Source organism: Oryzias latipes, chromosome 19 (assembly GCF_053564925.1).
Source record: "Oryzias latipes strain Hd-rR chromosome 19, Olatipes_Hd-rR_3.1".
In the NCBI taxonomy this organism is placed as follows: domain Eukaryota; kingdom Metazoa; phylum Chordata; class Actinopteri; order Beloniformes; family Adrianichthyidae; genus Oryzias; species Oryzias latipes.
In genome coordinates, this window is record NC_136255.1 from 14,693,363 (window position 1) to 14,719,984 (window position 26,622).

At 40.2% G+C, this 26,622-nt stretch overlaps 1 protein-coding gene across 6 annotated transcripts in view; it reads left to right on the top strand.

Annotated features, from left to right (window-relative positions):
• Positions 1-26,622, top strand: part of usp54b (ubiquitin specific peptidase 54b) — a 74,335-nt gene that overhangs the window by 30,384 nt on the left and 17,329 nt on the right. For all 6 annotated transcript variants that reach the window (XR_002872057.2, XR_013651496.1, XR_013651495.1 and 3 more), the window contains 12 exons: positions 2,350-2,484; positions 6,605-6,718; positions 6,797-6,879; positions 7,992-8,097; positions 13,441-13,587; positions 18,000-18,149; positions 18,620-18,812; positions 18,986-19,168; positions 19,479-19,695; positions 22,845-23,225; positions 23,496-23,623; positions 23,696-23,854. Coding sequence is in view for 3 of the 6 variants with exons in the window: in XM_023949176.2 (XP_023804944.1) it covers positions 2,350-2,484; positions 6,605-6,718; positions 6,797-6,879; positions 7,992-8,097; positions 13,441-13,587; positions 18,000-18,149; positions 18,620-18,812; positions 18,986-19,168; positions 19,479-19,695; positions 22,845-23,225; positions 23,496-23,623; positions 23,696-23,854 (1,996 nt within the window). In the remaining 3 variants the exon portion in view is untranslated. The remainder of the gene's footprint in view (positions 1-2,349; positions 2,485-6,604; positions 6,719-6,796; positions 6,880-7,991; positions 8,098-13,440; positions 13,588-17,999; positions 18,150-18,619; positions 18,813-18,985; positions 19,169-19,478; positions 19,696-22,844; positions 23,226-23,495; positions 23,624-23,695; positions 23,855-26,622) is intronic.

Genomic DNA, 26,622 nt, shown 5'->3' on the forward strand with positions numbered 1-26,622 from the left:
TAAGTTAGTTTTCCGTAATAATTTTCAACTAAATTATTTGACATTTTACCCTGGTACCGGTAGTTGTTTTTCCCTTCAGTTTATTAACATGTAATTTTATGTAACCTCACAAAAAAACAAATATATTCTTTCTAAATAGTGATTTGTTTTTTTAAATATTTATTTCAATGTTAGTTCAAAGGCAACTGTAATTTTTGAACAATTATATGATATGTTTGATAAAAAGATTAACATTATATTTATGTTTTCTGTAGCTACACAAAAAGTGAACATGTTGAAGTTTCATTAGTTTTTCTCTTGTCTTAATCAAAGATGAAGTCTTTGAAAAGTTTAACACTTTTTTTTAATTTCTTTTTAGATAATTAAATTGTTTGAATTTAGTTTAATTGTGTCCGTTGGCCACTTCACCTTGATCCTGTTTCTTAAAGGTTGTTATTACTTTTTCATATGTTTAACATATAAAATAATCCAGACATTATCAGAAAAGTGTTTCAGTTAGAAAGATGACTTGGACCAAACTCTGGGATGTTTGGCTGTTAATAAACACAAACCTTGAAGGAGAACTAAACTGTTAACCTCTGATTTCATCAAGAAGATTTAAAAATGGTGTGATTTGTGTTCATTGTGGTTTCAAGAGGTTTAACATGGAAGACTTATTTTAAACTAGGAGAGGCTGTCACTTTAACCCAATGCATCATGGGAGACGTAGTGCTAAAAACTGCAGCAGAAGGCAGACAGTCTCGCTTCTCTGAGCTTCATTGTTTTGTTTACTTGTTCCACGGTCTGACACCGGATTCTGTGAAAAGCTACACCGATAAAGACGAGCTTTAGCTGGTATTTTTGTTGGAACTAAGAGACTTTATGAGCAGAATCGGAACAAGGAAGTGAAGACTTTAACCACTTCTGATTGGTCAGACTGATGACCTATGATTAAGCCTCCAAGAATGATTGGTGGAGACACTTAAAGGGGTGGGACTTTTCTGAAAACAACGCTGAAGCTGCGGCTAAATCGGGGTCATTCTTATCATTATGTCTTTAATAGAATCAAATAAACACAAAGAAAAAAGTGTTTTATGATCTTTCATATTCCTCACTACTCAGTGTTTTATCAGTGCCTGTTTAAATGAACAAAGAGCTGATATCCTGGAGATGTATATGTTTTTACATCAGTGAATGGGTAATTTTCCTATGCACACCTGACCATCTCCCACGCACACTGGTTGAAAACCACTGATCTACAGAACAGTAAGACACACCTGCGCTAGATGCATCTGCCTCTGTCTACGACCCTCCACGGGTCCGGACAACCCAAAAACATACAGCACCTGTACGGGTAAACCCCCATACAAGTGCATGTGATTGACGCCTAAGCCTTTGGTGTGACTTCTGGATCCCAAAAGGTCCCAGTAGTTGTTTATTTTGACCATGCAATAAATAAATAAGTATGAAGAAAAAAACAAGAACAAATATTAATATTCAGTAAGCAATAAAACAAATCTATGTATACATTTGTTTTCACTTAATTATAAAAAAAGAAGGAAGAAGACTATTTAATTACCAAAAACACTTAAAAGAAAAAGTATCTTATATTGGTATTATTTAAAACCTAGCTCAACCTGACTTTCACACAGGAGGAAATAAAGACGATTTTTTATGAAGTTTTACAACAACTGAATAGAAAAAGAGATAAAAAAAAGTTTTTTTGCTGCATTGTCGAAACCAGTAAATCTGAAGAGAAACTGCTGGAAAAAAAACAATGGTGACTCACACGGACAGAAAAAAAACAGAGCAATTAGAGTTAAGCAAAGAAAAGTTTGAATGTGCTCGCATGCGGTTCTGATGAGTCTAACACAGCGGAGGCTGAGTGGGTTCAATCAGATTTAACTGCAGGCAGGCTCTCTGAAATATCTGCTGCTGCTCTTCAGACCCTGAAAACTGCCCTCAAAACACACTTCAGTGGCCTAGCTTTTTTCTCCCGTAACCCTCTTCAACGGTTACTTTAGTTTCTATTTTACACAGCACTTTCTGAGCTGTTTTTATCAAAGAGAAGTGCACCAAACATGTCGTTTATTATTGATATGCTCTGATAGTAAAGCCTCTGCGCTTGCTTTAGTCTGGTCACAGTTTGTTTGTGCAGCACTTTGTCTCCAGAAAAGGGAAAAACTAGTTTCCCTGCTGTTTTACAGGTCAGTTGAGAGGACATGCTGTCCTTGTACAGGACAAATGCATCCAGGAGTTTCTTTGTATCCAAGAAGTAAACTGAACATGAATTAGATTGTTCACAGGTCTGACAGGTAAAGGATTTTGTGATAACTGTATCGATTTTGTTGTGTTTGTGTGCTTGTGCAGAGTATCTTTGCACAGTTCCAGTTCAGTAGCGAGCGCGTCCTACCATCCGATGCGCTGCGGAGCGCTCTGGCCAAGACTTTTCAAGACGAGCAACGCTTCCAGCTGGGAATCATGGACGACGCCGCTGAATGCTTCGTGAGTCTGTAACCACACACACACAAACACACAGTGCATGTCAACTCAAATGTCAAAGACATTGTTTTTGTCTCTTTGTGTTAAGAATATTAAAAAAATCTCTATTAACCAAATAAACTATGATGTTGTCTTGATTCTGTTAAAAATTACTCGAATTTAGTTTGATCATATAGTTAAATCCTTAATCTTATTGAAATCTACAAAATCTAAATAAAAATACAGCTTTATTCTTTTAATTCTACTTTAAAACAGTTGAACAGGTGTGTTAAAATTTGTCCTTAAATCATGTTAATGATGGGTTAAAAACTCTATAAAATAAATGTTATTTAAGCCTGCCAAAACCCCCACGAAGGATAACAAATAAAATAAAATTGGAATATTTAAAAGAATATCCTCTAATTGAACAGTATCAGCTTGAACAGTGATAAGCTTGATTTCTGTAAACTTGCTGTAATTTTCTCATCATCAATACCAGTAGCATTCAGGTTCTATCTATTCACCGTGCATTCGAGTCTGAGAGGTTTGTACATGTCAGAGTCTGAAAGTCCATTTTCATGTTAATCTGAGCTCAATCACTCCAAATAATCTGGTTTTAGCTCTGCCTTTGGGGCCAGAGCCTTATCAAAGGTTTGCATCATGGTGTTAAACCCTTCTCTTTGATTGGAGTCTCCAACAATCCTTTGCCTTTCTTCTTGTGAATGCCTTAGATTTTAAAGGTAATGCTGGGATATTTACTCGATCAGGACAAGATTCTTTAAGCAAGTACTCGCTTATGTCTCACGATGTTACACATGCAGCTTTTGGTGTTGAAGATTTTGTTTCTTTCTGATTGGTCTCTTTTACCTTTTCACTTCAAATTAACATCCCGTGAACAATTTCACACTTGTAACTCTTTTCCAGGATTCAATTAACAGCTTTTGAATTGAAAAATATTTTTAAGGAAGCACATGTGATTTGAAGTAAAATGCACTATATCATCACACAGTCATCATGACAGTTATTGAAATATTTTCTTGTTTTTAAAAGGGAGATTTTGTAACTACACCATTATTTCAGCACTATTTGACTTTAAAGCCGTAGTCACAGTCGCCCCTACTGGTTGTCTGCGGGTAAAATTGGGGATACCTGTGCGGGTGACCCACTTGAAATGCGAGCCCGTAGAGCAAAAATGTTCATGAACTGTTCTTTCTTTGGGCGACAGGTTGTACCAAAGTCAGTTCAGACTTCAAGGGATTAAAATGCAGAAGCTCCTTTCTATGGGCCCAGACAGCACAACGCGCAGCACCAGGATGGGTGCATGTGGCTAACGCTAAAGCAGGCGTCTTCAACCCTAAGCTAATCCTCTGTTTGTTCTGCTTGTAATTACTGATTAGCTGGATTGAGTGCGCTCGGTTTGTGTTTGACTGAACACACCTGATCCAGGTGACCAGTAAATACTAAAGCAGGGTTAATTGCAATACAAGCAGAGCAGTAGCTTACAAGGAACAGAGTTGGAGACCGGTGGGCTAAAGTGTTAAAAAACGTAATCGAAATCTAGTCTGACATGAAAAAGACATTGGAGACATGCTTTTTTATTGGACATTTGTTGGCAAACTACACAGCAGTTCTGCAGTACGAAAAAGATGAATTCACACACAAACAGACTCCTTCAGGCCACCAGGGGGGTATTCCAGAAAGCAGGTTATGCTAGCTCCCATGGTAAGTTTGAGGCTAAGGAAGTTGATAACCTCAGCTTTCGGTTCCAGAAATAGAGGTATGTTTCAGGGTAGGTCAAGTTGCCATGGCAACTCATGCTCTGAACATAACCTGGTCTGGAGCAGGTTTAGTTGAAGGTTACTTTGTTTACAGAGAGGTGAAGCCGCATGGCGTGTCCATTTGAAGATGATTTAGTGGATGAAGAAGCTCAGATAATACTTTTTCCACCATGAGAGGGTGATAAGACCACATATGGATGTTGGAAAAATAAACTTTTTTACTTTGATCTAACTTAATTATTTGCTTCAGTTAAGATAATTAAAAATCTTTTTTTTTTTTGTTAAGTCAGTTTAAAAATAAAACGTAGTTTTCAGACAGTTATTTTGCTTTCATTCAAATTAATTCAATCAAGTAGGTATAACTTTGGTGCTGCTGTTAGATCGGCACCGCAAGGGATTGTGGGATACCATTCCCTTTGCCTGTCTGGACGGATTTTGGTTTAAGTGTGGCTTTTTGACCAAATGTGTTTAGTTGTTTAGCTGTTTTACTGTGTTTTACTGTGTTTTGCAGAGATATTTTGTCCTACTTTGCTCAAGTCTCTGCACCATGAGGGAGAGGGAGGGAGAGGATGATGAGTTTATATAGCACCCCTACAGTGTACTGGTACATTGACAATGTTGGAAAATTCCTAAATTAATGAACGCACAAAGCACATACTGTTTTGTTCTTTTTATTGTCATAAAAATGAGTATCGGTCGGCTCAAACTTAGACATATCAGAGTTCAAGAATTATAATTCATTATGATGGAAAAAAAATTACTTGAATTAGAGTAATATGACATTTAGTTAAAGAAATATGTAAATTTGAGTTGTATGAACAACTATTGAGTTTTATAGACGAAAGAAATTAGGTTGAATAAATTTAACTCAATTACTTGTTACCAATAGAAGTATTTCATTTAAGTTGGCAAAATTGGATAAGTTATATATATGTGCGTCACATGAAAATGGAAATAAGATCAGAAACTCGTGCATTTAGTTTGTCTGTTTTTTACTACAAGCAGAAACTCTTTCTTTTGATGATGCAGCCGTGTTACTTTTTTGATGGGCATATAATCTTCATACGCCGTCATTAAAACCTCAGACTCCGTCTCACTAAAGTATAGCACTTTCTTTTTTTTTCACCACGCGTTTCCATGGTGACTCCAGAAATCGGCGATCTATTGAGAATGTCTTTATGCACCTGCTGTGCACGTGCATTAACCCAGGGTTACCAAGTCGAGCGTAATTACGCTAACTCATATTCAATTTTTTTTTCCAACATGTTCTTTTGGAAACGACATACCCAGAGTAAGCAAGTTCAGGCGGATTTCAGCCAGAGTTCAGGCTTAAAGTCAGGCTAGTTTAAACATGCTTCCTGGAATACCCCCCAGACTGCTTGACTACTTTTTGAGGTTGAAGCAGCGACAGCTGATGTATAAAAAAGTTCTAACAGTACTTAATCAACCTTAGAGTTAAGGTAGATTTTCTTTTTTAACTTTTCTGTTTGAATCCATTTTCTAAATGATCTTTATAAAAATGAGCTTTTAGGAGCTGCCAATGAACCATTTCTTTACTGTAATATTAAAAAAAATCTTATTAAAAATTTTAATTGAAGTTATTCCTTAAGCAAATGTGAATCTGTGGTTACATTTCTGTTTAATGAAAGTAATCAGTTAACACTTAGCAATAGAGGCACAAACTGCTGCACAGCTATTGGTAAACAAATGTACCATTTAGTAGTCAGTTAATGAGTTTAAGGTACACAAAAGTTTCTTTTATTAGAGGGGAAAGTATTTGGTCGCTAAGCTTTACCCTTTTGTCAAAACATAAAAAAACTTTTACTTTAAAACTTTCGTTATTGAAAAATAGCTCAATAGAAAATTATTGCATATTGAATAAACATGAATCAGTTTTTATGGTTGAAATTAAACCTCTTTATGTGTTATTTAACTCTTAACTAATCAATAGTTTGCTAAATTTGGCTGATGAATTTGTTATAATTTGTTCTCTAGGTATTAGGCAGGTTTTCGTTCATTTGTACTATTAATATTAATATTTTTTTATGTAAATGTGTGCATATGGTTTCTTTGAAGTCCTATTGATTGATAGTACTTTGTGCTTCACACCCTAAACTGCCTTTTTCTGTACTGCCTTGTGTTAAGTTACAGCTCTTCCTGTGTTTTTGCCTGTCAGCTGTGCAGCACACGTGTTCCCCCCCAGAGGAGCTGTCTGATCGATTGATAGTAAATGTGTTCAGTCAGAGAATCAGTTGGCTTCCTGTGAAATATAGATGTTGCTCCCACGGTCAGATTAAGCGGAGCAGCAGCACAGAGGAGCGATCAGACACATAAACACCCACATGTCCGCTCTGTGGCTTTGGCAGGAGAATCTCCTGATGCGCATCCACTTCCACATCAGCACGGAGAGCAGGGAGGACATCTGCACCGCTAAACACTGCATACCACACCAGAAGTTTGCCATGACTCTGTTTGAGCAGGTAGGAGGGCGTTGGGCGATGTTTCAGAGAGCCCCCGCTTGGCCTGCGATGAGTCTAAGCGTCTCCTTTTGTTTGCAGTGTGTGTGTAACAGCTGTGGAGCCACATCGGACCCCCTCCCCTTCATTCAGATGGTTCATTACATCTCCACCACATCCCTATGGTAGGACCAGGCAAACACCTGCACACGCACACACTCCGCACTAAATCTGGTAGCGGGCTGTGGATGGGTGGCAAAAAGCGAAGGTACAGCGTGTTCCCTGCCTCTTTGCATGGGCTCTGCGGGAGCGCGACGTGCACCCGCCCTACACACACACACAAGTGTGTCATTTCATGCATACTTAGTGACAGGTGAGCAGAAACATGCAAGTTAGCACATTTATAAAAGAGCATTTATTAAAAAAAAAAAAAGCTGCACAGAGTCAATGAAATAGGAAACAGGGGTAGTAATCAATCAGGTGCTTGACTCAGTGCACCCAGGGGGTGGCATAAATCCATAAGTGGAACAGTGGGCCAGAGAGAAGGAATGAGGATAAAATAGGAGGATATACCTCTTTGATGAATTAAACAGTACAAGGAAGTGGAGGATGGACGGGGGGCAGAGGTTCAAATAAACGCAATTTCCTGGGAGTAGTGGGGGCGCAGAGAGGCCCCCACTACTATTCTGCCGGTTTGTCATAAACTTAACTTTTCCATTCTACCAGTTTTTTTTTTTAAAAGTCTGAACAGCATCGTCGATTAGATTAAACAATGTCTGGTTCTGATGCAGCGAGAGAAAAGTAAATGGAAACAAAAGCTCACTTCTGCTTTTGTTTTTTTCTTCTTCTGGAAATTGAGGGAGTGCAGGGAGGAAGTAATAGAATGTGGGAGAAGCGGGACGGTGTTTTAAAATTGCTATTCTCAATGGAATTCCTCTCTAGCAAAATGACAATGCTTCTGTACTTCATCCCAGAGACAGGCTTTGTCTTTGCCTGTTTCCAGAGAATCAGGACTTTTATTTGACTGTTTTTGAACAAACCTTCACTTTTTGTCCAACACAGAATAAATCTCCTTTCATTAAAAGTTTCATTTTAGATTCCTTAAACAACAAAGAAGCCTTATTTATATTCATTAATTCCTTCTTCCTTCTTTTATTTATTTATGTAACAGAGAAAGTCTGTAGGCTTCAGTTGCTGATTCTCAACTTGGAGTTTGAAAGTAGCTGCACTCCTGACTAAAGTTCTGCAGGGTCTGCCCCCCTATAACTTGTGCATGTTTGTGCGCTGCATGCTGCAGTAATCAGGCGGTGAGGATGCTGGAGTGCAGAGAGAAACCCACGCCGGACATGTTTGGAGAGCTCCTGCGCAACGCCAGCAACATGGGAGACCTGCGCAACTGTCCTGTAAGAGATTTCAAATGTGCATAAACTTTATTGTGGCAGAGTTTAACCTGCAGTTTCCCGTTCCTTATCTTCCTCCCATCACTACATCCTTGTTTCGAAGATCCATGCCAGTGGAAATGGTGTTTTTAATATGCTTTTGTAGTGTTTTTCTTTATGATGGAGGACAAATATTGCATACAGAAATTGCTTTTCTAAGTATTTCTTTACCTAAATCCTGGTGAATCGGGAGCAGGCGCCAAAAGCAGTTTGAAAATTGGCGTATTTGTTATGTAAAAAATACGCTAGGCAGGCCACAAGCCCCTGTGTCCTAGAAATGACATAAAAAAACATAATCATGCTTAAAAGACCACTCCGAACGCTTTCACAAAAGGTCAAAAATGATTGAAGTGCGACTTTAAAATCCTCCTGAAGAGGTTTGTTTGTCATTCAGCTGTATTCCAAACCAAAAGGAGAAAGTTTGTACTTCAAGACAATTACTTAACATCTGTAGCTCTGGCTGGTCTAATAAAACAGCTGCATTCTAAGCAGGGATTACTCTCTTTGCTTCTGAGAGAGAAGGGGATATTTACTGTGGAATTCATTAAATGCAGCTGCTTTTATTGATCATATTGTGTTGCACAAATAAGATCACAGTGCAACACATTATTAAAAGCCTGCAACCCATAGAGATAAATCACATCCGGACTTAGTTATCTTTTGAAAGTGTAACAATGATTATTGACTGATGCTCAGTGTAAATTCTGCAGTTTCTTTAATTACTGCCAACAGACCAGCAGCTACATTGATTTTAAAACTCTGATAAAACTGGAGATAAATCCTGTGCGCTAATCGTGTGGTGAGTCGCCATGACGATCTCTGAACGGAGTGGCCGAAAAGAAAGGAAACAGAACTCCTGCTTCCAGTCTTCGGTAGTCCAGTTTTTTGTATTACGGAGGAAGGGGAACGATAATAAAAGAAGGCTTCCCCCAGAATAAATGCTATTGACTCTTTATTAACCCGCTCTGGAGAATCTGAGGGTCCCATCGGGGAATTGAACCCCAAAGGAGGATCCGCCTTCAGCCCCGGAGAAGGTCACCCAGCTTCTTACCACGGTTGAAAAAGGAAAAAAAAAGTAATCGCGGGAAAGGTTCAACACCACGCTCGACCATTTTGCTGGAAATGGCCTGAATGGAGCTGTCACCCCAAATATGAATCCAATCAGTGACCTCGCTTCCCTTCCACTGACTGGTCTCAGCAGCGTCGTCCGCCATGGTTGATGTTTATGTTCTCGTTCCCGCCTACTTCAACGCAGAATGATGACGTTTGTAGATAATCAATGACATACGGGTTGGATACAAGTGGCCTGGCCGTTCAGACGGAGGTCGCATTTCAAAAGATCGGATTCAGGACCACATACCCAAGTGGCCTGGGTCGCATTTGAAAAGATCGGATCTGTGTCGTTCAGACTGTCATGAAAGGATCAGATGCAGGTCGCATAGGGGCAAAAAAATCGGAATTGGATCGTTTCAGCCTGCAGTGTGAACGTAGCCTAACTTCCAGTCAACAGAGAAAGAGCTTTTTTAATTGTTCGCCCTTTTGATAATTTTGAAATCTGATTTCATTACTGATATCTACATGTTTAACCACATTTTACCCTAATACTGGTTAGCACATCATTGAAATTGGAGATGAAACCTAATCTGCAATTACCACTGGGGTTGTGTTTTTCCTCGTCTTCCTGCCTAATTTCTTGGCCTGCCTCTGTTACATAACCAGCAGCTCATTTGCAAAATGTTCTCATTTTCCTCCTCACTTTCTATCAGCACAGTCATTTTCTGAAGCGCCCTCTTCGACCTGCTTCACAGCCATCCATTATCTTCATCATCTTCTCGTGGCAGGATGTCTACGAGAAGAGGAGGGCAAACGCTGAGATGTTGCAAATGCCTCACGTTTAAAAAGCAGATCCAGAGATGTTTGTTGAAGGAGGTGGCTTAAAGAATTCCTGCGCTGCTTCAGTTCTGCAGGATTCTGCCGCTTCCGCCCCGGGGTGGGGGGGCTGTTAAAGTAAATCCAGCGTCGCTCCTCACACCCGCTCTGATCTGCCAAAGTGTCCGCCCAAAGAGCAGCCTCTCTGGGCTTAATCAAACAGCTGCTTCAGACACTAACAGGCCAAGCGTTGTGCAAAAGTCCTGCGGGAAGCAAACAACCTGCCTCTGTTTATCTTCCATCACCGGCTGATCTGTTTGCACCACCTTGAGCTTTACTTGATGCGGGGGCGGTAGAATGGGAGTGAGACGCCAGAACACTTTAAGGATGTTTGCTGGAATCCAGAATTCTTGTCTCATGCATGTTAAATGAAAATAAGTGCAGAGGAAGGGGCCGCCACAGGTGTTTTTTTTTTATGACCTTAAGCCTTAGTCACAACTGTCCTTACAGGGGGATACGGGTTAGCATGCAGGTGGCCCGCAGGAAACATCGAGGTGGTAGAGCGCTCAGTACAGTGAAAATGGTCATGCACATTTTCTCTACGGGTGGCCGTGGTGCAGTGGTCGACCTCGATCAGAAGACTACAGGTTCGATTCCCGCCTTTTGCTGCCCATGACCCTGCCTCTGGTGGATGGTTGCCGCCCGTGTTCAGCAGTGGAGCCGCTACCAGTGTGTGAATGAATGTTTGTGTGACTGTAAAGCGCTTTGGGCCTTCGAAGAAGGTCAAATGGCGCTATATAAGCATACACCATTTACGGGCGTTCTGTGGGTGACAGGTCATGACGAACTCTTATGCAACATGCAAGGGTAATAAGTAAGCGTGAAGTAGGTAAGACGCAGGCACGTCGACGGACTTTTTGTTATTTTCAACCCCCTGAATCCTGTGATGTTCAAGTGATGGGTGCACGCCGGCGGCTGGGTTGCGTAGTTGTGCCTTGAAAATACAGGGTTGTGTCGGGAAGGGCATCCGGTGCAAAAACACTGCCAAACTACCTGTGCTGAAAGGTGAACGAGTGATAAATCCTCGCTCCACGCGACTAGCCTAACTGTTAGAAATGAGGAAATCAGAGTTTATGTCTGCATCCTTTAGGTGTCCTACGGGCTGTTGCATCCCGTGCATGCAGCATTGGCGCAGTCGGTAAGAGGCCAGTGGGCGCACCGTACCACTGACTAGAGTGTGGTGTAAAGACAGCGTAATACCTGCTGTATACTAATCGCTCAGGTTGGATTGGCTGTTGGAAGGGAATCACCCTAATCACTGCAAAATGTGACACAAGCTTATGACATCCTCTGCTATTAAAGTTTATTCCTGTTATTGCATGTGACTCACGCAATTTAATGTATACAGTTTGGAGTGATTAGAATACGCCATTACAGAGCAAATGCGACCCAGAAAATTGCTGTTTTCACGTCCCAGGATTTAAAAGCCAACTATGCAGTTACTGCATTTGAAATAGAAAAAGGGGTTGGACATTATTTTATTCAGACTCAGTTCCAAAAAAATGTAAAAACACGATATTTTCATTGCACATTTACTTTCTAATGCACTTATGACTTCAACTATAGTATATTTGGTTAAGATATGGAGCAGGTGGCAAATCATTTCAGTTTAACTTTTTTTTAAAGTTATTTGGGATGTTGATGCTTTTAGAAAATGTCATCTTCAAAAAAATTTTGCATGTGAAAAAAACAATCTTTATGTAAATAAAATAAAACTCTCTATATAGCTTTAAATAAAATACCAAATCACTGATACATTGGAGACAACCGCATCATGAGGCTTGGAAAGTAAAAACGCCACCAGACCGCACGATTGCATAGGCAATAATCGCTTTGAAGTATAAGAATGCATTACCTGTATGTCAGAAGTGCATGTAACTTACCGGTACATTATCTTGCAAATACTTCATGATATACTTACCACAGGCGTGACGATCGTACTTTACCTGCAGCACTCCTACTATGCTGCATGTGACCTGGGCTTTAGGTGCTGCTTAAGGCACAGCGTTTACTTCCAGAAGTTTGAATCTTCATGAGATAATCAAACAAATGCAGGATAATGAGTATCTTTCAAAAAAATAAATAGTGAATTCTCTAAGTTTAAAAACGTCTCTAAATTGTGTTGCATGAGCATCTGCATCTGTTGGAGTCACAAATATTTGTCTATAATTTTATTGAAAGCAAATTAATAAGGAAATTACGTTTTTTTTGTAGAAAACAAAACCAAAAATACCATGTATTGACAGGAAAACAAAACTAAATATCTGGATAAATAAAGCTAACCCTCTGTCTTGGATGTGGTAATATATGCTTTGTTTTTTTGCATTCTCAGCTGCCAACACTTTGACAAAAGAGCTATCCTCTCATTTGCCAAGATCTTTTTTTTTTTTTTATTTTGTCACGAAGCACCACACAAACATTTTCCTCAAGCTGTTTGGTTTTGCTTTGAAGAATGCCGTAATCAGCAGCCTGTAAATCCAGCGTATCATTTGACCAGCAGCACTAATATTTAACTCCGAGTGGCTCTGAAGCGTCTGCGTCGTCCCAGTGAGGAGACGTTTGAAAAAGAGGAGGAAGCATCGAAATTCCAAAGATGAGATTGCGCCGATCAATGTTGTTCTGCGCAGCGCTGCAAATCCGTTTGTACATTTGTTTGACGGATGATGTTGTCAGCAGCTCTTTGCGGCATGAGGTGGGGATGGGGGGTGGGGGGTGGGGGGGACTGAGGCTGTGTCCTCCACCCAACAAGCAGCTCCCGTCCGGACTGGGTGCTGCTCGGGCTCTTTTCTGAGGAAAGCCTGGCAGAACACCTTCCTGCCGTCCCCGGTGCCAGGGAAAGACGGCGTCCTGCTCACAAAGGGAGAGAAGAGTTCTGTGTGCGGTTGTGTGTGTGTGTGTGTGTTGTGCTTGGCAAAGAGTGGGGTTGCTGGGGTGTTCTCCGGCTGTTTCCGAGGCCGCTCTGCCAGCGCTGCGTGCACGCACGCGTGTGCTCACAGACCGAGGCTTTTATGTGTGTGTGGCAGCTCTGCGGTGGGTCATGACTCAAAGGAAGGAGTCAGAACACACGGTCCTGAACTCAGCAGACGGCCCAAGGGACAAATGCAACTCAGCACTGCACTCCTTCATCTATCTGTCTCCCTTACAATCCTTTCATCATCTCTCTTCTCCTGCTTTCATCTCTGCCCCTCATTCTGTTAATGCTCACCTTGTTTGTGTGTTCGTCTTTGTGTGTTTGTGTTCATACCCAAATAAAGGAATGGTTTTTAGTGATGTGCACACTCTGTGCCTCACAGCGCTCGGTGAATAAGCCTATTTAATCACAGACTTCTTCTTCTTCTTTTTCCCTCCCCTCTTTCTATCCCTTGTGTTTTTCGTCAGAGTAACTGTGGGGAGGTGTTGCGAATCCGCCGGGTCCTCATGAACTCGCCAGAGATTGTGTCCATCGGGCTGGTGTGGGACTCAGACCACTCTGACCTGGCAGAGGACGTCATCCACAGCCTGGGAACCTGCCTGCGACTGGGAGATGTAAGCCCGTCAGACCTGCATGCAGCTTTACAAAGTTTGAAGTGGGATAAACGCAACGTTGTATGAATTTCATGGAAGTTAGATTTCTCTTTCCACATCGATGTGGTGGTTACGAGTCATTTGCTTCCAGTATCTGCTGATACCAAGTCCCGATCCGATACTTTTGAAAAACAATTTAAAAGATGAACGTTAATAAACTGATCCAAATTGTCCCCTATTTTTATTTAAATAACCTTAAACAGTGCACTTATGTTAAGTAGCTTCTACAAACACAATCAACTAGAAAACATAAATAACTATGAATGAATAAAAATAGATGATAATTAGTCATATGAGAACGTTTAGTGACTGCAGCCTTAATATCTTCAGAATAATTGAACTTTTTTAACCATATGTCATTCATATCTTCATAACAATTCTTAAAAATGAAAACTTTCTTCTACTTTCTTCTTTCTTTTCAAATCGTTGTTTTGTTTCAGTACGATGATGAGGATCCATGACTTGCTTATATCAATGTTATCTTTGGTGGGTTTTGAGACATTATGGATTTTCCTTTTTTAAACCACGGTCCCTTGGCAGCACAGATAGAGGCCTTCTCAATAAACAGAAACAAAAACACACTTTCTTTTTTCGTTGAAAGGCCTTTGGAGGTCTGTGTTTGCTTTAAGACAAAACAAAAGAGGCGCTCTTTTGCGGTCTCACTGTTTTGCTAATGTTTTAGTGCAATTATGCCTCTTTAAACAGTGCACTGTATTCTGCGTCCTGATTGGCTGTTGACCTTGTCAAATAATCTCCTTGACATGTATACTGCAGAGATCTGTGGAACTTTCTAAATGCTGCATGAATCTTTGATTGTGATCAGATGTTTTTTTTCTTCACTCTATAATACTGGACTAATTTTTTTATGAGGGTTTTGGAGTTCAAACAAGAGAGAAACGTGTGAAATTCTTCGTGTCTGTCTGAGAGAAGTGTTTAAAGTGTGTACTGAGGGGTTTTACAGCCTTAAAACATCTACAGTCCTGACTTCATTTATCCTGGGTTATTTATGGGACCTAAATACCACATTAAAAAAGAGTGAACACTGTATTTCCAAACTCATTTCTTTATCCACAAAGTTGTCTCAAAGAGTAAAAACCAACATAGGTCTTCCCATGATCTCTAAAATAATTTAAGAACTAAATTCTTATTTGAACTCCTATTAAAGAAAGAAATGGTTGCTGTTTTCTGGTGAAGGGATTTCATTTGTTGTTGTGTATATGTATGAGGGTGGCCATGGTGACTCCACCTGAGGCGGTGATCAGAGACGCTCATCCACAGTGACGCCGGCGCTGTGCGAGCGCTGAGCATGTCCTGCCCGGTCTCACACAACACTACAAAGGTCAGAACAGCGTGTGGGAGGAACATGCACAGCCTTTAGTTGAAGAGAAAAAGTCAAGTACTTTTGCTTTGCGCTATGACCAAAAACACGCTTCGAAATCTGAATAAATGTAGGAATATTTATGCCCAAATCAGTATTGGCAAACAGAGACAGATGACATATGAAAAAGCATTTTTTAAAACCATAAACTGTGCATTTTGATCGAATAACGATAAATGAAACTGCAGATATTCTATATTCGATTGTGGTTCCTTTAGTAGTGATCATGCAATAATTTGAATTTTGAAAAAAGGATCGAACGATATAAGTGTTTTAGAAAAGCAAAATCAGGTAGAGAACGTGAGCTTCTAAGGTTTGATTCGGTTTAAAAATGCTGGATTATTGTGAAAACTTTTAGGAGCCGTTCTAGATAAGGAGGCTAAAACTCTGTTTCTATAAAAAGGATCAATCCTACAAGGGGAGATATGCTCTTTAAAAAAACCAACAAAAAACAACGACCACATTCTCACCACGTTGCCTTCAGGTGAACTTGTGCTTTAATAAGTCCTGACCGTTGAACTGCTCTTGGAGCTTCTGCGTTTTTGAAATGTGCCTGAAAGTAAAGCAGGAAAACGGCGCTGATGCTGCAGACTACAAAGCAGCACCGGTGTGACCCGCCTTTAAACAGAAACTGTGATAAAGCTGACGTATTCTCAAGTTTAAGAGAAAGACGAGCAGTAAAAAGATTTCAAAAGAAAAAATCCTCATACAGAGGTTGCAATGGGAACTTTTCTGAGCGCTAAGGCAGTAAATGGCTGGTTAAAGTCCAGGTCTGTTCATAGTTCTGGTGCTAAAGGCATTGGGGTGAACCTAACATAATTATGCAAATGACCTGTAAAACTGAGGAAAAAATGAAAGAAAAATATTGTAATAAAGCTAAACTAAAAAAAGCTGCAATGTAAGAAAGGCATGCAACATAAAAACAAAGTCAAAAAAGAGTAGTCCAGTTTAATAATTAATTTTGGTGTTTTTAACATGTTCTTGTGGTATTTTTCTGATGATAAAGGAAAAAAATTGTTTCAATTATTTCTCTCTTCAAATCTTACAGTAACAGCAGGTGAAAAAATGCCGTTGGAAAAAGGGCTTGTTTGTGACATAGAGAATCCTCTGGGCGGCTCACAAACTCCCTGCTCCACTTCATTCTGACTTCATTCACTTGCAGACAAAAACATCTAAGTCTCCGTTTTCCCCGTCCGAGCAGGCATCTGGTTTAAAACTGGACGACTGGATAGCTCTGATATTGCTCGCCATTTTTGTTGCATCATTAATGTTAAGTTGGAGATGTGAGGGGCTGCAACCCAACGGGGGTGTATGTGGGCAGAGACCTCTAAGCTATGTGGAGGGGAATGGGGGCGGGGTTGTTCCGAGCCAACAGTCCCGCCCAAAACTTTGAGGTGAATTTCTAATGAACTCCTCCGCTCTACGGAAACTGTTTCCCAGAAAACCACACGTTTTTTTAAAAATTTCGGCTAAAAACGACAAAAACATAACAAAAGATGGGCAGAGCGGATCTGTAACAAGCACAAAGGGGAAACCCAGTGTGTCAAACTTGCTTTAAAATAAAAGCAGGAAGCAGAGTACACAAAGATTATTGTCCCTAATTTTCAAAATAAGAGAGGAAGTGAAACTGGGGGGAAAAAATACCCAAAACATGTAAAAACAATGCAAAGAATTAAAATAAAACTATATTTTTTAGAATATTTTATACATATATATACGTTTTTAATTGCAGGTTTTATTTAAAAAAACTTTTTTGTATGTGGCAAGAGAAAGAAGTTTGTTAGAAAGTGTCCTGCACCTTCTCATAGAAGCAAATACATTTCAATCCTCTGCCCAATAAAAAACAAAAACACAGACACACTCATGTGTAAATGCATCTATTTACTGTTTCGTGCACGCAGTGATAAACGTGCACGGCTGCCACGTCGCACACACACATGTTTAACCTCTGATACTCTGTGTCACGACTGAGTAATGCTGATGCATTTTAATGCTGCGGTAACATCTCCAGCCGAATCCTAAAGTGATATGCATGAATAATGGATTAGGGAACATGAATATGTGTTATAGTGAGTCAAGTTTTTCCCCTTCTATCGTCTGTCTCCGCCTGCTGCCATGTCTGTGGTGCTCATCCTGCCTTTTTCGGAGCGTGAGAGTGACTTTTACGTAAGAAATGTGAGGAGTTACACATTGAAATTCCCTCTTTTTTGTTTAGTTGTTTGAAAGAAAAACCAACTGTCTGTCGGATCCCCTCCCTAATGTCTGAGATCTGTGGGGGTTCTTTTTTTCTGGTTCTGTGCTTCAACAGTGAAGTTTGTTCTTTCTCTTTTTTTACTGCTGAAAAGGGCTGCTTTTGTGAATAGATTTTGATTATCTTTTGTTCCTGTGAGTCATTTATCAAGCAAACGGCAGAACATGCACAGGTGTCAGCTGCTCCAGTCCTGCGTGTTTGCTGCTTTTCTTTGCCGCATAACCTTGCAAAGTGAAGCTCTGTCACTTTTGGGACGTTTGTAGTGTTAAAGAAAAGATTCTGATGTTACCTTGGGCTTTGAAAACTATCAATAATTTGTTGTTTTTTTTGACATTTTGAAGAATATTTGTTGAGGCTGCAGATGCAAAAGGTTTACATGGAAGGACAGTGACGCAGGACTTTAAAAAAAAAAAAGGGTCACGATGTTGGTTTAGGAAGGCTGTAGCTGACTTATCCAAAGCCGGTGACCTTTTGCGAAGTCCGTGTTTTGTTCCTGGCTTCTGCATGTAGAGATGCGGCGCTGCCTGCCGGCAGGTCAGACGCTGCCCAGGAATCAGCAGCATCTCCTGCATGCAGCGCCATAGGTGAGCAGAAATGCGCTTGTGTTCAAATTTAACTCCTCCGTCTCTGTTCCCTCTGCCTCCTGCACACCTCCACTCTGCATGCACCCCCTCCCGTCCTGTCGCCCCCCCCCCCCCCCCCCCCACCACCACCACACACCTCCTCCTCTTTCTCTCTCTATAGTTGTTCTACCGTGTGACAGAGGAGAGGGCTCGCCAGGCGGAGCTTTACTTGGTGGGAATGGTGTGCTACTATGGCAAGCACTACTCCACCTTCTTCTTCCAGACCAAGATACGCAAGTGGATGTACTTCGATGACGCGCACGTCAAAGAGGTGAGAGCGTTTTTGTCCGGAGCCGGCGCGCTGCAGCAGGAGGGAGATGCTCTTTTGCAGCAGCTGCAGCTGCAGCTTTTCCTGCCGGAGCAGCGATGACGGAATTGTGCTGTGCGTTAGTTTCAATACTGGATGCAGGAGTTTTTTTGGACTTAAATGTTTGGGGTTCATTTCTTGTTTTTGAGTTGTAAGCTCTGCTGTGCATGTCATTTAGTCGAGGGTAGCAGAACAGAGAAAAGTTAAGTGAATGGACGTGCCCTTGACTCTTCATCATTCACACTTCATGCTCTGAATCAGTCAGATGGACATGGCATTTACTAATGCTGTTAAATGAAAGGAGGGCGCACAGCAGCACAAATCGGGTTTGACCTTCTTCTTCTGCCGAATGTTCGCAGCCACAGCAGACTGATCCCCTTCTCTTTTAGTGTGTGCCTTTACGTGTGTTTTTGTGTCTGTGTGTGCTCCTCCAGATTGGCCCAAAGTGGAAGGACGTAGTGTCTCGCTGTATCAAAGGCCATTATCAGCCCCTGCTGCTGCTCTACGCTGACCCCCGTGGGACGCCTGTGTTACTGCAGGAGAGCTCCAACCCTTGCAGCAGCTCCAACCCGCAGCTGGAGCTCCAGCACTGCAGCAGCAAAGCCGGATACGACAGTGAAGATTCAGGTACGCAAAGAGATGAGCACTCAGATAAGATTGTCTTTACATGTGGGCTGCGTGAGAGCATTTAGCTTTAAAGCTCTGACCTTGAACCTTATTGTCCAACCTCCGTTTCTTTAGCCTGCAGACTCTTCAGCCTTTCACTGTACATTGACAAAGGGTCATCTGTCTTCTCTTAGGTCGGGAGCCATCCATATCAAGTGACACCCGCACCGACTCTTCAACCGACAGCTCCAGTCACCGCACCTCTCGCAGTCGACCCCTGCATCAGTCCACAGGCAGCCACCTCTCCAGTGAATCGCAGACCACAGTTGTCTGTAATTACGACACCGGCACGCCACCGCTTGGTGCCGACGCTGGAGGTAAGGCTACAATCTGGAAAAGTTTTCAATATTTGCTCAAGTTTTTTTCGTGTTTCAGGGAAGGCAAGAGTACAAACACTGTTTATACAGTTGTGGGCAAACAAGCCAGTTTTGCAGCTCCAATGAAAATTGGACAGCTTTTTTCTTCCCTTTGCCTCCTCACTTCAGACGCTTCAGGTTATGCGCCTCGTTAGCCGTTATTCTAACATTCATTTGCGCTGCTGTCTGTATAATTTCTCCCTGTGGGATAAATAAAGATGCTATTGGATTTAGTTGCTCCTCCTCTCCTCCGCTTGTCTCCCACGTTCAGAGTCAGCACTGGAGGGTTCTGCCCGCCCCCCTTCTCCTCCCCTGCAGGAGTACAAGGAGACGGCCGTTTTCCTCCTCTCCTCCCGCAGGCCTCTCGCCTCTTCCTCCTCTTCTTCTCGCCCCCTGTCCTCCTCCTCTTCCTCAGGAGTTGGGGGCTGTGAAGGCGGGGTCGGGCCCCACTGGGAGGATGAAAGTACGAGCAGCGAGAGCAAGTCCAGGTACGGCGTCACACATCACTTTGAATTTCCACTTTATGTACGTTTTATTAAGATGTTTTTGTGTAACCTTCTTTTTCTGTCTCATCCTTAACCTAACATCTGCACAAAAAAACCTTTAAACCATTTTAGACATCTTTAATAAAAACACAAAACATAAAGTAATAAAGGAAAAATTAAATAAAAGAAAGATTTATTACTCAAATTACTGTTTAGTGTTCATACACTGCATACATCAAGTTTTTTATGTTACAAAAAATCTGTGGCTTCAGAGAAAGATACAAATAAAGATTTAATCATATGCAATAAGTTTTGTCCATACATAAGGCGAAGTGAAAATCGAAAACGGAATTATTAAAAAGGATTTGTCTTATTTGAAAGTATTTTCTGCAGTTTTTCAGTGATAGCGGGTTTTTTTCAAGATTATTTTAATTGTAAGAGTTTATTTTTTTGAAAATCAAATCAATCAATGACAAATCCCCTTTTGAATTTTAAACACCAGTGGTGTTAAAAAGAAATTTCATAACCAATCAAAAATAGGTTTTAAATCACTATTTGAAAATCAATCAAACAAATCGGAACTCAAGTCCTTGTAAGGATTTTTAAATCTATATTTTGTTGCTTATGGTATTTAGCGGTGATATTTTAAAATAAAACTTTGTTGGAGCTTATACTTAGTTACATTACCCACTAAAACTCCAGTACGTATTATAGGTAAATAGTATGCCATATTTTTTATTTTCATTTGAAATGTTTTATTTCAAGCAATCAAGTAGAAATAATACACAAAAACATGACAATCATCAGTTATCCATTCATACAATGACGTATCAAACTTGGGATAATTAGACATAAAATTAAATATTGCTTGAAAGGGAGTGAAAGGAAGTGAGTTTATATAACCCCCCCGTTATACTGTAACTATTTTATTTCATGATTTATCATTATCCGGTTTATAACCTTTATCAGACAAAATTAGGAATCCTTAGGTATCAATAAAGCACATGACAAAGATGAATTACTTATTTATTATGTAAAAAAAATCAACATAGCAAATGCAGATCAGTTATCTAAAATCTATGCAGATTATATTTATTGGAAAAATCATGTATACAATTAAAAAAATAATACTATATCAGTAAAATAGACATAACACTGTTTCAAAAATCTTTATAGAAAAAATTGATCAAGTATCAAAAGTTAAAAATATGAGTTAATTATGTTTCATTAGGAAAAATCATGAATCAATTTTCGGATCAAGTGAAGTTTAATTAGAAATCATTCATTTAACCATCTTCCATAATTGATTGAGCATTCTATTAAATCTTTATTTTCTTTTAAATTTTTTATTTTTTTTAGTATAAGGTAATGCTGTGAAATAAAATAAAATAAAATAAAATAAGAAAAAAGGACCCATATTCTGTCGATTGTCCATGGTTGGTATTCCATCTTCTGCTCATTATAGCCATTCTTCTGGGTTTAAACAGAGTCTATAGTTCTTTTTGCTGTTATGTCTGCAGACATTAGAGGAAGGAAAGGACCTTATCCTTCTTCTGCGGATGTTATCAGCGACGCTAAAAGTTATATAAAAACATTACGTTGGCAAATGTATGCATAGAATATGTTTCGGACAAAAAAAAGGACAGTTTTATTATCAAAAAGCTTGTGTTGTTTTATTGGATGGGTTTGGTTTAGTTTTCATGAAATGACTTTTTTTACTTTTTTAGCTGGATTTTTGTATTAAAAATATTCTGGCACAAAAAGCTTTTTTTATTAATTTGTCAAATAATTGTTATTTTAGAAAATAGATTTTAAAAATATTCAGGATTGGAGCTATATGGTGGGTTTGGTCTTTTTTCTTTTTTTTTTAAAGTTATCAGATTTTGTTGTTGTGTGCTGGAAGGTTGTTTGTTTTCCAGTGTGAAGTAAGTATTCAGGTGTGCGTCTACACAATCAGGGGACAAAAAGTCGTTTGATTCTGCTTAATAATCTGGGGAGTGTTTTAAGGTCATTTCAGTGCAATTTGGAGTCCATCATTCCACAGTAATAATGATCAGTGATAAGTGGCAAGAAAATTCCAGATAGGAGCCAATCTCCCAGCAGAAGTCCCAGTAAAACTCCCCCCAAGGTCAGACTGTGATGCTCAGATAAACTGTGACTCCACTGCTGCCTCGTGCTCGCTTGGCTCTCAGATTGTATTAGAAAAGTTTATTCAATGTGATCTGTTGAATCCTCAACTGTGTAACTTGTAAGTGCAAGTAGAAGATTGAAACATCTGTTCTTCAGGAGCATTGCAGTTTTTGGTGTTTTCGCATGTTCTTGTGGCATTTTTCTGATGATGGAGGACATAATAAAGAAAATTAAGTTTCAAATTGCATTTCTGAGTATTTCTTTATCCAAGTCATTGTAAATCCAGAGTAGAGGGAAAAGATTGTAATTGTTATATCGTAAATTCTAAGGGCAAGCTCCCTGCTTTGCTTCATTCTGATGCATCCGCTTATAGACGACTAGATCCGCGTCTCGGTTTTCTTTGCCCGAGCTGCATCTGGCTCAAAAGTGTACGCCTGGAAAGCTCCAATATTGACCGCCTTTTTTGTTAAACCGGTAATGTTAGGTTGTAAGGGTGTAAGCTAGTGAAACTGCATGTAGATGGAGACCTCTCAGCAACGGGGAGGGGAAGGGAGGTGGGGTTGTTCCATGGGAACACAACTCCATTTTTAATGAACTACTGTCGCGTTGCAGAAACTATGCAGAGCGACAGTAGGCCCGTCTAAAGTTTGCTAGAGAGCATTTGGATTATCCTAGAAGTCGACGGTGTTTTTTGATTTTCACTAAAAAGGCATTAATAAAAGACGACTGGGAAGGCTGTGAAATTAGAAACAAAGATGATCTTTAAAACTGACAAATCCCATGAGGCGATGCAAACAAGAGTGCAGATTATTCAATTTAATGTTTCTTGGTCTTAAATAAATAAAGAATTGACCGTTTCAGATTGTATGTATCCACATTCAAGACCTGATAAATGATGAATGTTTACTTTGAATGAATATATACATTAAGTATATATTCCCCAACTCCTGAGTGTATATATAAGGGTTGGCTGTTGGATGAACACTTTTTTTTATCTATATTTGTCCTCCATTGCTCCACAGTTCTTCTGGAGGCCGTTACCGGCCAACTTGGAGGCCTCGAAGAGAGGCTCTAAACATCGACAGCATCTTCACTCATCAAAGAGGCTCCTCTCTGGGCTACAACACCGTTCCTGGCCATCCAGCCTCTCTGGAGTCCCAAGACTCCGTCATCCTGGCGGGACCTGTTCTTCAACCTGGGCTACAAGACGTGAAAGGGAGGGAAAGCAGAGAGTTGAAGGTGGGCTTTGGGCTGGTCGGCCCGCCCAGGGCTCTGACTGAAAGGCGGACAATGGGTCCCCCTGCTTCTCCACCTATGAGAGGGGTGGAGCATCAGCCGCGTCTGATCCAGAGGATGGAGAGTGGCTACGAGAGCAGCGAGAGAAACAGCAGCAGCCCTGACAGGTAGGGTCGGCGCAAATATCTAATGCTTTTTCTGCTTATCAGTTTTTGCATTTCATCATGTTTCTTATTTTTTCTGTTTCATGTCACTTTATCAGCATAAATCTCAAACGTGACGTTAACAAGAATAAATGATCCAAAAACAGTGCTTCATAGCAACAAATGAACCAGTGAACACATTTGTCTGTCTGATTTATCTTTGTGTTGGTGTGTTCTCTATTCGTTATGCTGTCATCCTACTTTTTGTTTTGTTTTTCATTGTTGTTCCAACAGGGAGGTGGGCCAACAAAAGCCAGTGCTGATGTCCGTACCATCATGGCGTTCAGTGCCCAAATCTAAGAGCACCAATGCTATCTTGCAGGAGCTGCCATCGCCCGGCTGGAGTGGAGCCGCTGCCAAAGGTGCGCATCTGTTTACACAGAGTTACATGCAACCTGTTTGCCTGAATCTTTTTTGTTTACTGCACACTACAGCCTCAGGTCGCAGTGAGCTCGACGAGCTCCAGGAGGAGGTTGCAAGAAAAGCTCGCCAGCAGGAGCAGCAGAAGCAGAAAGAGGCAGAGCGGGAAGCTGCCATGGGATTTAACCCCAAACCCAGCAAATTCATGGACCTGGACCAGCTTCAACACCAGGGTATGGGCCAAATAACACAAATATTTAAAAAAAGAAGAAAGTCGTTACGTTCTTTGCCATGAGTATGTGTCTGTGTTTATGTATTTTTTTACCTTATTTGGACCAACGATAGCTTTCCAACTGACCTAAAAAGGACTGACAGACATGTTGGAACCTTTAACTCTTTAACAACAGAACTTTAGCTTCCATTTTGACATTCTTTCGACTACCATAACTCTTCAACCATTTACACAATTAGCGTAATTCCAGTGGATTCTGAAGTGGAGAAAAGCAGCTTTGCGCTTACGTAATCAATGTAAATGGAAAATAAGCTCATTCTTCTGTGGGAAAAGTGGCTTTACGCTACGTTCATAATGTTCACGATATGCACATCCGAATCAGCTGATTCATATTGATCATGGAAATAGATGAAGAAGAGTCAAAGTAAGTCAAAGAACGTATGTTATTTAGGTGTCACTGGTGACATCTGCAGTGTTAAAGTTAACACTTAGGCTTCAGACTAAGTTGTAGGTTAGGTTAAAGTTAAAGTTACTCCTTACTAAATGGAAGTCAGCAAACTGTCCTACTAATGGTAACTATAAAAACCTTAAAATGATCATAGTCCGCCAACAATTGTGCAAGTTCTCCCCCTTAAAAACATGAAACAGGCCTGTTTTTTCGTCATAGGAATACCTCAACTATGAGAGACAAAATGAGAAAAAACAAATCCCGAAAATCACATTGTTTGATTTTTTAAGAATGTATTTGTAAATTATGGTGAAAATTAAGTATTTGCTCAATAACAAAAGTTCAATATAATACTTTGTTATATACTTTTTGTTGGCAATGACAGCAGTTAAATGTTTTCTGTAAGTCTTTACAAGGTTTTCACAAACTGTTGCTGGTATTTTGGCCCATTCCTCCATGCAGATCTCCTCTACAGCAGTGATGTTTTGGGGCTGTCGCTGGGCAATATGGACTTTTAACTCCCTCCAGAGATTTTCTATGAGGTTAACATCTGGAGACTGGCTAGGCCACTCCAGGACCTAGAAATGTTTCTTGCGAAGCCACTCCCTCATTACCCGGGCGGTGTGTTTGAGATTGTTGTCATGATGAAAGACCCAGCCCTGTTTCATCTTCAATGCCCTTGATGATGGAAGGAAGTTTTCACTCAAAATCTTACATTACATGGGCCCATTCATTCTTTCCTTTTCACGGATCAGTCGTCCTGGTCTTTTTGCTAAAAAACAGCCCCAAAGAATGATGCTTCCACCCCCATGCTTTACAGTAGATGTGGTGTACTTTGGATGGAACTCAGCATTCTTTTTCCTCCAAACACGACGAGTAGAGTTCTTACCAAAAAGTTCTATTTTGGTTTCATCTGACCATAGGATATTCTCTCAATCCTCTCCTGGATCCTCCAAATACTAGCAAACTTTTGACGGGTCTGCACATGTACTGACTTTAGCAGGGAGACACGTCTGGCACTGCAGGATTTGAGTCCCTGGCGGCTTGGTGTGTTACTGATGGTAGTCTTTGTTACTTTGGATCCAGCTCTCTACAGGTCATTCACTAGGTCCCCCTTGTTGTTCTGGGATTTTTGCTCACCGTTCTTGTGATCATTTTGACCCCACGGGGTGAGATCTTGCAGAGAGCCTCAGATGGAGGGAGATGATCAGTGGTCTTGCACGTCTTCCATTTTCTAATATTTGTTCCCAAAGTTTCTGGTGTCCTTAGACAGCTCTTTGGTCTTGTCCATAGTGGAGTTTGGAGTGTGACTGTTTTGGTTGTGGACAGGTGTCTTTTAAATAGATAACCAGTTCAAACAGGTGCCATTAAAACAGGTAACGAGTGGAGGACAGAGAAGTTGCAGTTCTATGAGAGTTGTAAACTGACTAAAAAACTTGTGTAGTGATGCATGAACTTAAGAGGTTCTAACGTGGAAAGCAAAAAGACACATTCGCACGTTTTTGTAGATTTTTCATCGGAAGTTGTCACTTGAACGCACGTTTCTGAGGCCAGTGTAAATGTAGCATATTGCTAATAATTCCTTTTTTGTAGGTGTGTGGTACCAACAATACATGCAAATTATAGTAGAAATTGTCCCAGTTTTGTTTAAAGAAACGAATTTTCTTTGAAGCAGTTTTTTTCAGGTTTAAAATCAAAGGTTTATGGTCTTGTCTGGTGCCACAGTAACTTGTCTATCTACCCTTTTTTCTTGGTCTGACCTCATATTTGTCGTAGTTCACACCTACTAGTCTGCTTCACATGATTGACAGGTCCAGTTTAATCTGTACAGATGAAGAAACTAACTATTAAAACACTTACATTTAACCTTAGAGAACATTTAAAAAGTACATTTTTTCTTTCTTCATCCAACACATTCAGTAAAGGTTTGTGTTTAAAAGAAAATCATGCATATGAAAACACATAAAGATAAGGGAATCATGCATGCACATGTGTGTGAAGAACACCTGTGCTTGTAGGAGTGTGTTTCAGAAGTTCAGGCGTGAAACGTGAAACTTGTTTAAAAATGTCTATATAAAATATTCCCATGTAAGTCAAATTTAAGTATGCTAAAATAAGTTTTTATCTTCTAAGCACAGAACAAAACTTGAATTCTTCATTAGCTGTATTTTTTTTGGACTAAAGCAGATTTTTTAGCAGTGATTTTTTACATTGAATCCAACTGGCTCTAATGTTCCGCTGCCTTTTTGTTCTAGCAAACCTTTTTTCAATTCTATTGGCATCAGCACATTAGCATCAGCAATTTTTTTTAATCTAGAAAA